The sequence below is a fragment of the Pygoscelis adeliae genome, unplaced genomic scaffold, assembly GCF_000699105.1.
Source record: "Pygoscelis adeliae isolate BGI_AS28 unplaced genomic scaffold, ASM69910v1 Scaffold153, whole genome shotgun sequence".
Lineage (NCBI taxonomy): Eukaryota > Metazoa > Chordata > Aves > Sphenisciformes > Spheniscidae > Pygoscelis > Pygoscelis adeliae.
Window position 1 is genome coordinate 244,076 of NW_008824408.1, and position 13,579 is coordinate 257,654.

General features: G+C 54.7%; 2 protein-coding genes across 2 annotated transcripts in view; one reads left to right on the forward strand and one right to left on the reverse strand.

The window, feature by feature from the left end:
- The window catches only part of MEX3A (mex-3 RNA binding family member A), an 11,136-nt gene extending 6,161 nt beyond the window's left edge, over nucleotides 1-4,975 (forward strand). The window contains exon 3 of the mRNA XM_009320482.1: nucleotides 4,802-4,975. Coding sequence (XP_009318757.1) covers nucleotides 4,802-4,975 — 174 coding nt within the window. The remainder of the gene's footprint in view (nucleotides 1-4,801) is intronic.
- A 5,556-nt stretch (nucleotides 4,976-10,531) lies between these two features.
- The window catches only part of LOC103913902 (ras-related protein Rab-11A-like), a 4,187-nt gene continuing 1,139 nt past the window's right edge, over nucleotides 10,532-13,579 (reverse strand). The window contains exons 2-6 of the mRNA XM_009320483.1: nucleotides 12,054-12,170; nucleotides 11,346-11,555; nucleotides 11,077-11,270; nucleotides 10,909-10,989; nucleotides 10,532-10,671 (exon numbers count right to left, since the gene is read on the reverse strand). Coding sequence (XP_009318758.1) covers nucleotides 10,532-10,671; nucleotides 10,909-10,989; nucleotides 11,077-11,270; nucleotides 11,346-11,555; nucleotides 12,054-12,170 — 742 coding nt within the window. The remainder of the gene's footprint in view (nucleotides 10,672-10,908; nucleotides 10,990-11,076; nucleotides 11,271-11,345; nucleotides 11,556-12,053; nucleotides 12,171-13,579) is intronic.

The window sequence follows — 13,579 nt, forward strand, 5'->3', positions numbered from 1 at the left end:
CGCTGCTCCCCGGCCCGTCGGGGGCACCCAGAGAGGGGCAGTCCTGGGCCCTGCCTGTTAGCATCCTAGGGGAGCCCGGTTGCGGGGCTTAAACAACAAATTTGCGTAACTTTTTTTTTTTTTTTTCTCTCTTTTTAAATATATGTATATATATAAAAACCTTAAAAAAAATAAAATAAAAACAAAAAACAAGAAAAATGCCCATGACCTTAACTATTTGCTCTGACTTGTATCTTCCTTGATAGGTGACTAAAAATGGCTTGTTGGTCTAATTCACCAGCAATAACGTTAACTAAAGACAGACCCCTCCTCCCTGCACCCTGCCCTTCTCTGCAGCAAGGTCTGAGCCGGGCTCCCTGCGCGCGGGTCTGCTTTCCTCCTTCCCTCCCGCCCTGCAGAGATGCCTTTGGTGACCGACCTTGCAATGTAAAACCAGCTAGGCGAAACCTCGCTAGCTTCAACTGCCCTAAACATCCCTCCCAGGACTCGGGGGGATAACCCGTTCGGGGTGCTAAATTGATAACGGGGCACCCTACTTGCACCCAGGGGAGGGAGGGAGGCATGTGGTGCTGGGACCCGGCACACAAAGCCGGGTCTCGCTGAGCCGCCCGGCTCTCCCTCCCTCTGGTTTAGGAGCAGCGAAACCCTTGCAGGGAGCCCGGTCCTCAAGACCCCCATCCTGCAAATCACACGGGGGCTTAACTGTACGGCTAGCGAGCGGCCCACCAAAATCGGTCTGGCTCCTGGCAGCGGTAAAGTGAAGCATCCGTGCTTGCAGGATGGGACCTTGCGGGTGGCCCAATGCAAATGGACGCTGCTGGTCTCCCCTCCGCGCTGCTGGCCAGGCAGGGGAGCAGGTTGTTCCCGAGTGTATCCGTCTGCTGGTGGGGATGGTGGAGCCAGGGCGGAGACCTGGCTGAGGACCCGACTGTGACTTGCCATGCCCGGATGAATGCCAGTGGCAGCCTCCCCTGGGCACTCATCCTGCTGCAGGGCTGAGCTGTGTTGGGGCGCTTTTGCGAGGCAGGCGACACAGCCTCCGAGGGCGCGAGCGGGGAGTCAGAGGGCAGGTCCCCAAAAACCCAGGGGGCTCGGAGCATAGCTGCGTTGGAAGGTGCTGAGCTGTTAGCAGGAGGCTTCCAGGTCCAGGCAGGATCAGACCCATGGGGGGATGGAGTGGACCTAGCAAATGAGGCTGACTTGGTGCCAGACGCCCCGGTTCAGCGCGCCGCTGGGATTTATGCATGTGCTTTGCCAAACTGCAGCCGACTTCGGCACTTGCTGAAACCAAGGAGCGGGGGCTCCGGTGCTTTGCTGAATTTGGGGACTCATCCTGCAACCTTTCCTTGTGGATGTGACCTCCCGGGTGGAGCCGAGATGGCATCAGAGCTGTGGGAGCGGGGACTCCCCAGTCCTGGCACAGCGGGGAGATGTGACCAGGGAGTGGACGGGTGGCAGCGGGGTGCTCAGCAGGGGAGTTTCGGGGTGATGGCTGCGCTGCTCTGCCGTGTCCCCCAAAACCTGCTGCGTCTTCGGCCGGTGTTTGCAAGCTGCCGCGGTGGGGACGGGGACTCCTGGAGAAGGGACGATGCGGGGGAGAGGGTGACAAAACATAACAAAGGGAAACGGAGGGGTAAAGTAATATCATGCTGTGATGTCATCCTCATCGACATAAATTATATAGAGAATAGTATGTATTATAATACATAACAAAAGAAAAAAAAGAACCAAAATTGGATTTATATTTAATGAGGAGATACTATAAAAATATCTTGTCCTAGCTCCCATTTGCAAAAGTATTTTTCAGCTGGAGGGATATCTATTATTTTTTTCTCTTTTCTTTCTTTCTTAAAAAAAAATAATCTCCATACATACAAAGGCTCAGACTGTTAATATTGTGAACCTCTTAAATCAAAATGCTCCAACCTGTTTATTTGGTATTTGAAGGGTTTATTTTGATGCATTTACTGGTGTTTTTTAAAGAGAGAGAGAGGAGGGAAAAAAAGACATAAGATTTTAAAATTAGAACATTTCTTTATAATTTAATATTCTATTTTAATAAATGCATTTATTACATGTAAATGTAGCAAGGAACTGGGCTAATAAAAATACTTTTTATTAGGTAATTTATTATAAGAAAAAAGGATATTTTATTTTATGATAAAGTGATCCTTAAAAGTTTAGAAGGTTTAGAATATATGTAGGTTAAAAAATACATTTGTATCCAGAGTATTGCTTAAAAAGTGTTTTTAATATATGTTTCCTTTTTTGTGTGTGCGTGTGTGTATGTAAAAGGTGATAGTTATGGTGCAGATAGCCCTTTCCAGAAATAAGAAATTAACACAGTTGGATGTATTTAAAAAAAAAAAAAAGGAAGAAAAAAGGTAATTAAAAACCAGAGAAGTAGAAGAGAAAAACCACTATGAATCAAAGCCCGTGCGGTCATTTCGAAGCCCCCGTCCTGTGGTTGCTCTGTCTAGCGAGTCCCTTTGCGAGGGGTCGAGGTCTGAGCACGCTGAACCGTCTTTGCGGGATCAGGCCCCGGCTGCAGAAACCCTCCGGGTTGGGGCTTGGGGCTCTTTCGGCGGCGTCGCCCAGCGCCAGCCCCTGGCGAGCCCCGGCCCCGCTGCAGCAAAGCACTTCAGCGCATCCCTCGTGCCCACGGGCTCCCTGGGGGTCCAGCTCCGACCTGCCGCCCAGGGCAGGCGCTGGGTGATGAAGGTTTGCTCTCGCTGTGGTTTCTTTGGGGAGGGCAGGGGCTCGGGAGGAGGCTGGACGCTCTTGGAAAGCAAAGCTTGCGTTACTCACCTCTTCAGCCCTCCTCCTGCTTGTTTTCCTACCGGCACCACAACAAGCCCTATCCTGTCCCAGGGAGCCGGTGGAGAGTTTTGCCATTGATTCGGTTCGCAGCAGGGTTTCAGAGAGCCCTGTATAAAACTGCTTCTTGTCAGAGGCGAGAGGAGTTATGGTCCTTCCCGCAGCCTTGACGGGAGGGACCAAGAGCCACTGCCAGCTTGGACCTCCCTGGGATGGGAGCATGCTCGCAGGGCTGCTCTGCGGACGAGGACGAGGGTGGTGGTTGCCGTCCGTTGCCTCCCTTTAGGCTTTGGCTCCATTTCTTTCTGCAGCTGAGCGGGCTGCAAGGACAGGAGTATTTTGTCCCAGCATTCAGGCCAGGCCTGATCTTGCAAACATCCACCGTCGTCCGTTTGGACCCAAGGGCTTGTGCAGGACCTACTGCAGCTGCTTTGGGCTTGTACCTGGCGCTCTGAGCAGCCAGGGGACAAGACAGCTTGTTGCAGAGCCCCTGGCCAGCTTCGACCCATCCTAGATAGGTAAATGTTACCCTTTCTGCTCCCCCCAAGCCAGCACGGGCACGTCTCGTGCAAGACAACTAATGTAAAGACAGCCTGGAGCGAGTGGAGTCCCCCCTTTTTAGCCAGCGAGGCTCTGAGCTTGCAAAGCACATGCTTTAATCCAGGAAAGCACTTAAGCATGCGCTTAACTTCAGCCACATCCCTGAGTGGTTTGCAGGATCTTGGCCCAAGGAGCTGCTTTTGCAGACGGGCTGAGCAACCTCGACCTCCCCATGGGCTGGGGAGCGCGGGGGGTCCCGTACCTCCACCACGAAGCCAGCCCTTGTCCCGCTCCCCTTCCCAAAGCAGCAGGAAGATGGGGGATGCTTCTGCTCTGTTGCCTTTCAAAGAAGCATTTTAAAATAAGATTTTTTTTTGTTTGTTTGTTTTTAACCAAAAAGGAGAAGGAAAAAAAAGAAAAGTTTGAGTTGATGGGTATTAAAAAAAAGTTAATAATAATAAACATTCAAATTTATTTCATATAATCCTAGAGTAAAGATTAAAATAAAATTAACTAGTTCAAATAGTAGATGCTATCCATATTGTTTAATCTATAGTAGATCCAAGTGATCCCAGACAGAGCAGAATGTAAAATAAACTTGTAAACAAGATCAGCTATCATTTTTAACTTCCCCAGAAATTCCATCTTTTTTTGGTACTATTTTTCTGAAGCAAACAAATAAACGAATGAAAGCCTAACAAAATAACAGACCACCGACTGGTACCTTCTGTCAATCAAAGTCCTGAAGTTATTTTTATAGAGGGGAAAAAAAAAAAAGGGATCTAATAATATGTATTTTTTTAAAAAAGATACGTTTGGGTTTTTATGTTGCTTTTTTAATAAAAATAGAAAGATTTGGCTAGTCACAGAACAAAATAAGAAAGTTTTAGGCCATTATTTTTGCCTTATTCTGACCTCCAGCCTTGGGCTTGGATCATGAAATTTCAGAAAAAGAAATGTTAAAAGTTGCTGTTACTTTTCTTGTGCTGTTCTTGCTTTTTGAACTTCTCCCAGCACCGAAGGTGTTGGAAGGTCCCCGTGATGGACGGGTGGGACCGTTCTGGGTGGGAAGGCGAAGGAAAGGAAAATTGGATGATCTCCCCTCTGTAACGTGACGGACAGAGCTCAAAGGCAGCGAGGTGCTGGTGCGAAGGCGCGGGGCTCCTCTGGCATGTCCGCTGCGGGGCCGTGAATTAGGCTTTCTGCCCTCGGAGCCGGGCAGTAGACAGGACATTAGGGTTGGTTTGTTCCCTTGGGGTTTTTTTCTGTTTTGTTTTTTTTTTTTTTTCCCTTTTTTCGGTTATATCTCGACCCGGTGAGGAAGCATTGCACGAGGGAGACGATGTGCGCCTTGGGATGGGTTCACTTGTTTAGCAACTGGCATCCTTCAGGATGCCAGATTTGGCTTGTTGGGTGTTTTTTCTGTGTCGGCTGCTCCCTTAAGGGAGCTATTGCTCAGCCTCAAGTCATCATGTTTGAGCTGCGGGTGAAATGTTCGCAAAAGGCTCTGCTGGCCTGGGAGGTCCTTCCCGTGGCTGTGCCGGGCCACAGCATCCCTGAGCCCACAGCTTTGCTTCCCGGCAGTCGGCCCCACGCCATCCTGCTCTTGGGAGGGTGACAGTCGTGGCGAGCGCCCGGTTTTCAGCTGCGAAAGCAAGGGAGGAGGCTGGAGGCTGTTCTCGGCTGGTGCAGCGCGTCGGGCTCTGCAGCCGGACACCTGAGTCTTTGCAGTGCCAAGAGCGGGACTGAACGGCTCCCCGAGCTGGCGGACCAGCGTTCAGGTGCAAAGGCTGGACGGCGGGTCCGTCTGCACAGAGGGGAGCTTTTGTGCTGACGGCAGATCTGCTTTGGGCAGTTCAGGGCAGGGGAGCGCAGCCCTGGCACTGGTGGTGGGGCACCCGGCCAGCTGGTTAAACCCTGGTCCTTACATTTCAGAGCCAGGCCAGCACTTTTCCCCGGAGCGTTGGTGACTGCTTTTTGCTGCACCAATATCACCATTTACACGGTATAACTCGAAAATAAATGACTTGGCGTCAACTCCGTTATTATTAGAGAAGCAGAGCGTTGCAAAGAAAACACTCTTGAAAGGTGGTTACCTTAAAGGTGGTTTAGCTTTTGCTCCTATCCTCTGTGTCGTGGCTCAGCCGTAGCGAACCCAGGGATGTCCTGCAGTTCAGGAGCATCCACAAGGATCCCAAAGCCTTCGAGAAATGCAGCGGCTGCCCCTCGTTCCCTCGCCCGCGGATGGCATGCCTGCTTCTGGGGTGGGACGAGGCAGCCGCTTACCAGCATTGATTCAGCAAAGCCATGCAATAGGTTAGGACAGGAAGCAAAGACAGTTCTCATTCTGTTTCTGCATATAGCACTGTGAATCAGAGATCACTCCACGGGACCCTCCCCGGCGCGCTGGGGAGGTTTCGGAAAGCATGGCACGATGTCTCCCGCGCTTTCGGAGGGGTTCGTGCTTGGTGGAATCAAGCGCCTGGTCCTTCCCTGCAGGGGCGGTGAGGCGGCCTGTTTGCTCTTTCATTTTTGTTTTACCTCATTTTTTGGTTTTGATACTTGAAGAAGAGTCAGTGATTGACATTGTACAGTGATGCCCTGGACTGGAGAGTGGATGCACTTTATAGTAACTTGTATACTGATAGTGGGGTTCCATCCTGCCTCTGCCGAGCCCACAGCAAGGTTTCCTTGGTGTCAGCACCGGCAGGAGCAGAGCCAGGATGGGCCGGTTCTTCCAAAAACCTTTCTAGGATGTTAGGGAGCAATCTCTGTATTTTATTGTGGGTTTTCACATACTGTAGAAACTTGAAGTGACGTTCTGCTGTCAGTTGACCTGGTGGAAAATTCAGCCATAATTGTGCGGGGCTGACTTCAGTTTTGCCTGTGCCGTGAAGGCTGGAGACGGTGGAGGTCGGGCAGCTCCTGCCTTTACTCCCGTGTAACTCACCCGTTTCAATGGGGTTACTCTACTGGAATCTGAAGTCGCTTCAGCCCTGGCAGGCTGCGGCGTTACCGCTGGATCCACTCCAGCATCGCTTCAGGGCTGCTAATGGAGCAAATTGAAAGTCACCCCCAGTAAAGTGACACTAATGTAAAATCTGGAGTTGTTCCACTGGTGTCTGTGCAGGGATAAAAAAATGAAGTCACCCTCCAACGGTGGCAGCAGTTTACCAGGCAGCTGACGGCAGAATGTGTTTTCTGGTTTTGCGATGATGCTTTTGAAACAACTTGCAGAGAAACGGAGTGGTGAGACAGAGCAGCACTTCGTGGCCGCGGAGATCTTCTCTCAGCTCCCAGGAGCTGGGATGGAGAGACACGGTCTCAGGCTGCTTTGCTCATCTGTGAAACGATCAGCACTTTTTTTTTTTCCTTTTTCCTTATGAATTCTGTTCAAGATAATCGTAAAAAAAGGGAAAAAAAAAATCAGGGGCCAGATCCTGTTTTGCAATTGAGGATTTGCTCCTGGGTTAAAAGCAGTGTTAAGCAAACATGAAAGGCAGTGGGCATGAGCGCTGACGAATCCCAAACTAGCAGGTCTGTTTGAGCCGTGGCCGCTGCAGAGCCCATTCACGCTGCCATGCCACGGAGCCAACTCTGATCCCAGCCCCAGGCGAGCCAGGGAAATCCCCAGGGATGCCCAGAGCAGCCCCCAGGCACCCGGCTGCGCGTCGGTTGGGAGCCTTTGGGGCTGCAGATGATTTTCTCCGGCTCTGCCCCAGTATCAAAGAGATCCAGGCTCCAGCTTGCTGCCGTTGGGACTCTGGCAAAGCAGCTCCGGTGGGATTTCCCGTGTAAGATGTGAGCTAAAATGAAACCCAAGCCACCGGGGACCATCGGCAGCCGATCTCAGCGATACCCACGCGGTGGCAGCGGCTTCCAGGGGAGCGCAGCCCTCCACCTGCCCTTCGTGGCTTTTGCTTGACCAGTACCATGTTAGCTTTCTCTCGTCCTCGCTCAAAAATGCCGTACAAGTTTGTGTGTATCCGCTTTCCCACGGATCCGGGTGCTATCACACAGTCCTACTCCACGGTACTACCAACCTCGCGCTGAGCCAGCCAGCCACAGAGTTGCCCGGTGTTAGCCTGGCCGTCCTGACTGTGTGGCCCTTCCATTTAAAGTCCATTCCCTATTATGTTGTGTTTGCTTTTTTTTTTTTTTTCCTCTTTTCTTTTAACGTCATAGGAAACCTGTAGTCAGGATTGTTACTATTGGAAACCGATCACATGTTCCATCCAGGTATTTTCATCTCTCCGGCGTTACGCAAAAATAAAGGCCTGAGAGAGAGATATAACCGAACATAGAAGTAGAGTTAGGCTCGTTGTCTGAGTTTTGAGGCATATAGTATAAGGGGAGAAGGAAAAAAATTAAAATAAAATAAAAAATTAAAATAATGATGTTGCACAACTTGTAGAAAACAAAGAAGGGAAAGGGTTAATGTATTAAATGTGCTAAATTACATTAAGAACTTAATTTTATTAAAGTATTATTACTTAAGAAATTTGGTGTCAGCTCTTGGTTTCTGTCTGTTCACGCTTTAGGAGGGGGCCCAGGAGTGGTGGTTGGGAACAGGGCCCCTGGCTGGGCTGAGCTCCGGGGGCAAGGGGGCCATAGCCTCCTTCCGTCACCCCTCAGGGGTCTGTCACGCCTTTAGCAACACTTCTCGGGGTTAATTAGAGCAAAGGAGTTTCATTTGCAAGACTGTCAGCTCCCCTGCACCAGCTGCTGTTCCCAAGTGCTGGTGGCAGCAAGGTCCCGTGTCCATGAGCCTTGTGTGCAAACCTGTGCATTGTTTCACCCTTCCCACTACTTCATTCCAGCAGAAATCCTATAAAAGCTAGGAAACCTGGAACAAAATTGAGCTGCCAAGCCTGAAAGTGTCTCCATGAGCCTAAATGAGCTCATCATCCCATGAGCCCATGCCAGTGCCTGCCTGGATGGCAGGTCTGATGGCAGCAAGCCCCAAGGGATGCTTGGCTCAACCCCGTCCCTTCGCGGAGCCAGGGGCGGCATCCTTCCCCCAGGCACCCACCTTTCCTGGTGGCGGGGCTGATATCACCTCTTGGCACCGCGTTTCGGTGGGGGCAGATGGTGGTGCGGGAAGGGGGTGGCACTTGGCAGCTCTCCAGCTGGTCTGCGTATAGCCATGCCTCTCCTGGCTGGTGTGGGCACAGGGCAGAGTCCGGCCGGGTGGGGTAATAATTGTCGCTCACCTGGGGACAGCCTCCAGCCACGGTCAGACACAAACAGGACGTGGCCAAGGACGGGTCTGGCCAGCTCAGGGATGAGGCTGCCTCTGGGACAGAGCAATGCCGTGGCGCGGGGACACGCCGCACCGGGATGGCGCAAGCCGAGGTTAAGATGCTGCCAGGGCTGGTGTGGCTGCGCTGTCGGTGGGAAAAAAAGGGGCAACCTCAACCCAAACGGGGCTGGCACCCACGCGGTGCAGCCATTTCTGTGCCCGGTTCATGCACCCCCACGCTCCCCCTGTGCCATGGCAGCAGGATGCAACCTGCCCCTCTGAGCCTGAATTTCAAGCTCTCCCTTCCAGCCTCCCAGCAAGACACCCCCTTGCCCAGGCTACCGTCACACCTTCCTCCCTGCCCCTCCTCCTCCTCGCCTCTCACACCCTTTGTCGCTTGGGGACGCTGCCCAGCCGCTCCGCGCCCAAACAGGCAGAGGCGTGGAGCCGGAGCTGGCATGGTTCCTGCCCTCAAGGAAGGACCCTGGCAGAGAGAGAAAGAGCCTCCAGCAGCAACTTTATTTGGGGATTTTGCCCAAATTCCTGTTTCAGTGATAAATTGCGCCCCAAGGCAAGACCCTGGCACAGCTCCTGCCGGCACAGCCAAGTGAGATGGGGTGACTGGGGGCAGCCATGGAGAGACAGAGAGAGACACACACCCCCCAAACCCCCACGCTGTGATGGGGGACGCGTGCCCAGCACTGGGGTTAATGGGAAGGGACAGGCTCTCCTGGGAAGGCCACTGCAGCACCTGCACCCCTCTTGATTGACACCTGCCAATCACCCCCTGACACTGGCACTGGCCTCAGCCCAGTCTGTCCCAGCACCTTGGGCGATGTTCACTCTGGGAGGTACCCGCTGTCCCCCAGGCAGGGGAATGGGGCCACTGTCCCCCTATAGGTGCAGCAGACGCTCCATCTAGTGGCAACCGTGTCCCCAGGCCAGACCACGCTGCCACCAGCCCCCAGCCACGAGTGGCAAAACACTCGAGTGGAACAGGTTCAAGCCACATGGGAGGCTCCTCACAGCCCAGAGCGGAGGGGCCCCACGTGCTGGCACCAGCCACCACGCAGGGAGGTGTGCGGAGGGACTGCACGCCCACCCTCAGGCATCCCATCCCTGCCCTCACACTCAACCCCCCAAAGCCCCAGGCCCCCCTTGTCCCCTCCTCCAGGCTCCCCAAAGGACATGGCCCCCAGGTCCCTGCTCCAGTCCCCCGGGGCTGGGGCAGCAGTGGAAGAGGGGCCCTGCCCCAGGCCCCCAGGGCTGTGGCAGCAGTGGAAGAGGTGCAGCTTTTCCCTTTGCTGGGGCTGTGCCGCAGGCACGCCTCGAGGGGCTCACAGCATGAAAAACAGGGTCCTTCCAGGCATGAGTAGGGAGTCACCTCCCGCACCCCACACTGGGGTGTCCCACAGCTGCCCCAGCAGCACCCAGAGGCACACCCAGCCCTTGGTGTTGAAGGGGCAGGGCTGGGTGCAACTCGCATGCTGCTGCTCGCTTCACCAGGTGCGCCCAGTGTCCCCCTCCGCGCCGTGCCCTGAAGGGCTGCACCCAGGGGTGCCGCAGAAACGTGGCACCAAACAAAGGAGTCGCGATGTTTGGGCTTGTTCAGTGCCACCCTGAGTCACCCAGTGACTGTGCCTTCAGGGCTAGAGGAAGCAGGGACGTGAGGGGATGGCATGTCCCAAACCATGGGGAGAGAGACCCTGTTGCTTTCCCCCCCACCACTATTTGTGTAGGTCCTACATAAAACACAGGGAGAGCAGCACACAGGCAGCATGATGGTGCACACAAGAGCAGCCATGCAGAAGCAGCCACCAGCCCGCCCTGTTCTGGGGGGCTGCAGCAAGCAGAGGTAGAGGGTGAGTAACATGATGCCACCATGTGCTGGGTGGTGGTGGGGAGTGTCAGGGTGAGGGCACCCCCGGGGGCTCAGATGTTCTGGCAGCAGGGTGCCTGCCTGCCCTCCTGCTGCGTGGGCAGCACCCGGATGGGCTCGATGGTTGTGGTGGGGCCGAACTCTGACTCTGGCTGCCCAGTGATCTGCCTCTGTGACACGATGCGGTAGATCTCTGCCAGCAGAGAGAGAGAAGGAAAAAAAAATTCTGTAAGTATATATTTCAGTGGGGGACCTGCCCCCTCCCAAAACACACAGCTCAAGGGGTGCAAATGCCCACATCTCCCCATCCAGGGGAGCAGGATCCCACCCCGGAATGTACAGAGCCAGAGTCCCCAGTGGGACACAATGTCCGAAACCATCTCCACCCATGTGTGTCCCCCCCCCACCCCCTTTCCTGGCTGCCCCTTACCCGAGAGGATGTTGTGGAAAGCCGTCTCCACGTTGGTGGAGTCCAGAGCAGACGTCTCGAGGAAGGACAGCCCATTCTTCTCTGCAATGACAGGGTGAGCTCAGGCGGGCGCCGTGAGCTACAGCTGCCCTGGGGTGGGACAGAACAGGGCAGGATGGGGGAAGATACCTGCAAAGCTCCTGGCCTCGTCGGTGGGCACGGCCCGCAGGTGCCGCAGGTCGCTCTTGTTGCCCACCAGCATGATGACGATGTTGGCATCAGCGTGGTCCTGCAGCTCCTTCAGCCAGCGCTCAGCGTTCTCGTACGTCAGGTACTTGGCGATGTCGTAGACGAGCAGAGCTCCCACTGCCCCCCGGTAGTACCTGGGGGACAGCAAGGGGACAGGGTCACAGCAGGGCCCCAGGTGAGGGACACAGGTGGGGAGCATGGAAACTCACGCCGAGGTGATGGCCCGGTACCGCTCCTGCCCGGCCGTGTCCCAGATCTGAGCCTTCACGGTCTTGTTGTCCACCTGGATGCTCCTTGTGGCAAACTCCACCCCGATGGTGCTCTTGCTCTCCAGGTTGAACTCATTGCGGGTGAAGCGCGACAACAGGTTGCTCTTCCCCACCCCAGAGTCCCCGATGAGCACAACTGGGGGGGCAGAAGCACAGTGTCAGCCCCCCCCGGACACCCAGCAAAGGCATTTGCATCCTGCAGTGCCGACCATCCCAGCAAACCCCACAGCCCAGCCTGGCAGGGATGGGGGATCTCCCCATCTGCCCCCACCCCAGACCCCACCTCATTTCGGCCAGGAAGCAGCTGCCGGGCGAGGGGGCTGCAACTGCGAAGCTGCACTTGGGGAGCAGGACCAGCAGCCTCCACTCATCCCGGCGGCACCGCAGCTACCTGTAAATACCCCTCAAAAAAAACTTCCTGCCGTGGCCTGGAAGTTTGGGGAGCAGGACCAGCAGCCTCCACTCATCCCGGCGGCACCGCAGCTACCTGTAAATACCCCTCAAAAAAAAATTCCTGCCGTGGCCTGGAAGTTGCCAGGGGTTTCCTTCTCAGCACCAGGGACAGGAAGGCACCGTATGCACCTACATACGCAAAACAGGCAGAAAACCAGAGCCAGGACCTGTGCAGAGACAGCCAGGCTAGAGAGGCCAAGCAGAGCTGGGTCTCCTGTTTCCAGCCCAAGCTCCAACCCTGAGGGCACACAAGAGGACTTAAAGACCTGGTCTGAAAGGAAGCATCCTCCTCCTCCTCCTCCTCCGCTGCTACTGTTTTAGCCCTTGAGCCAGAAAGTCCCTGGGTGTGGGTTAGCTAAGTGCATTTTCTGCCTGTCCCAGAGCTGGCTGGTTCCTGTAAAACCTGGTGCAACAGGCTCTGGGGAAGCTTTATCACGCAGCTCCCCTATCAAGTTTGTTGAGTTTATGACTCAACAGGTCTTTGAGGGGGGTGTTTTTTGGTGGTTTGGGGTTTTTTTGGTTGTGTTGTTTGTTTTTTTTTTTTTAATTTCCCCACTGCTGATTCTGTTCATTCTCCAGGTGCACTCAAACGCAGCCCGCTTCACTTCACCCACCCTCGTGAGACCAAGCTTGGGGGACACTTCTCTCCACCAGGATCACGCAACAGCGGGGCTGAAATCACAACCACCCAGTTACCACCCTGGGGAGAATGCCGGAGCAGCAACACCAGCAAGTGCCCACCGAGTATGCCACACCGCTGCACTCGTCGCCAGGGCTGCAAAGCACACTGCAGGATTTGCCTGGGTTTTGCAGCAAGACAGACCCAGTAAAGTTTCAGCAGCCACCATCCTCCAAGGATGTTGCTCCGTGTCCAGGATAACCCCTTCCCCATCAGCTCCAGCTCACAGGGACTTGGCTGCCTTGCATGGGCTGGAATGCAAAGCCTCCAACAATATAGCCGCCCCCTTGCCAAAGCCGTCTTTGCAGGGCAGCCAGCAAATAGCATTGCTCCATGAAGCCCAACAGCATGCGGAGCAGCTCCCTGTGATCACCGAGGGCAGCTGGAAGGCACTGCAGCCTTGCTGGCAATCGATGTGTCAGGGCAGCCAGCAACAGAAGGAAGGGTGGCTTTTCCATGCAGCGCTGAAAGCCGCTGCGTGCTACGTGGGGGCCCGGGAGGGCCATGACAGTCTGGGCTACCCTGGACAAACCAGTAGAAAAAAGCAGGCCAGTGATGAACCAGGTTCGTTAACGCTTACTGAGCCTCGCCGCTTTGATCTGGGCTTGGTGTTTAATCAACGGGAAGTTGCTACTTCCCCCAGCTCAACCGCCACATCCCCTAACCCAGCAGGGCCATGCTCCTGCTGCCCCTGGCTCCAAGCACCTCCATGGCCGGGGGACAGGAGGGCAGCGCAGCTGATGCCTGCAAGAGCCCTGGCTGCCAGGAGACAGCACTAAGTACAGCCAGGGGAAACTGAGGCACGAGCGTGCCGTGCTGCATCACCCCTGCAGCCAGCAAAAAAAGTATTGGTATGGGAAAGCCTTAGGAAACCAGGCTGGAGGAGGGAGGAGGGAGCAGAGCCAGCCCATGCCGGGCACATGCTGACCTTGCACAGACCCCTACGGCCACGGCACTCTCCTCGTGCTCCTGCAGGCTTTGCACCACGCCAGGGATGCAGGGAGGGGGTTGGACAGGGCAGGGGTCCTGCAGCCTCCACGGC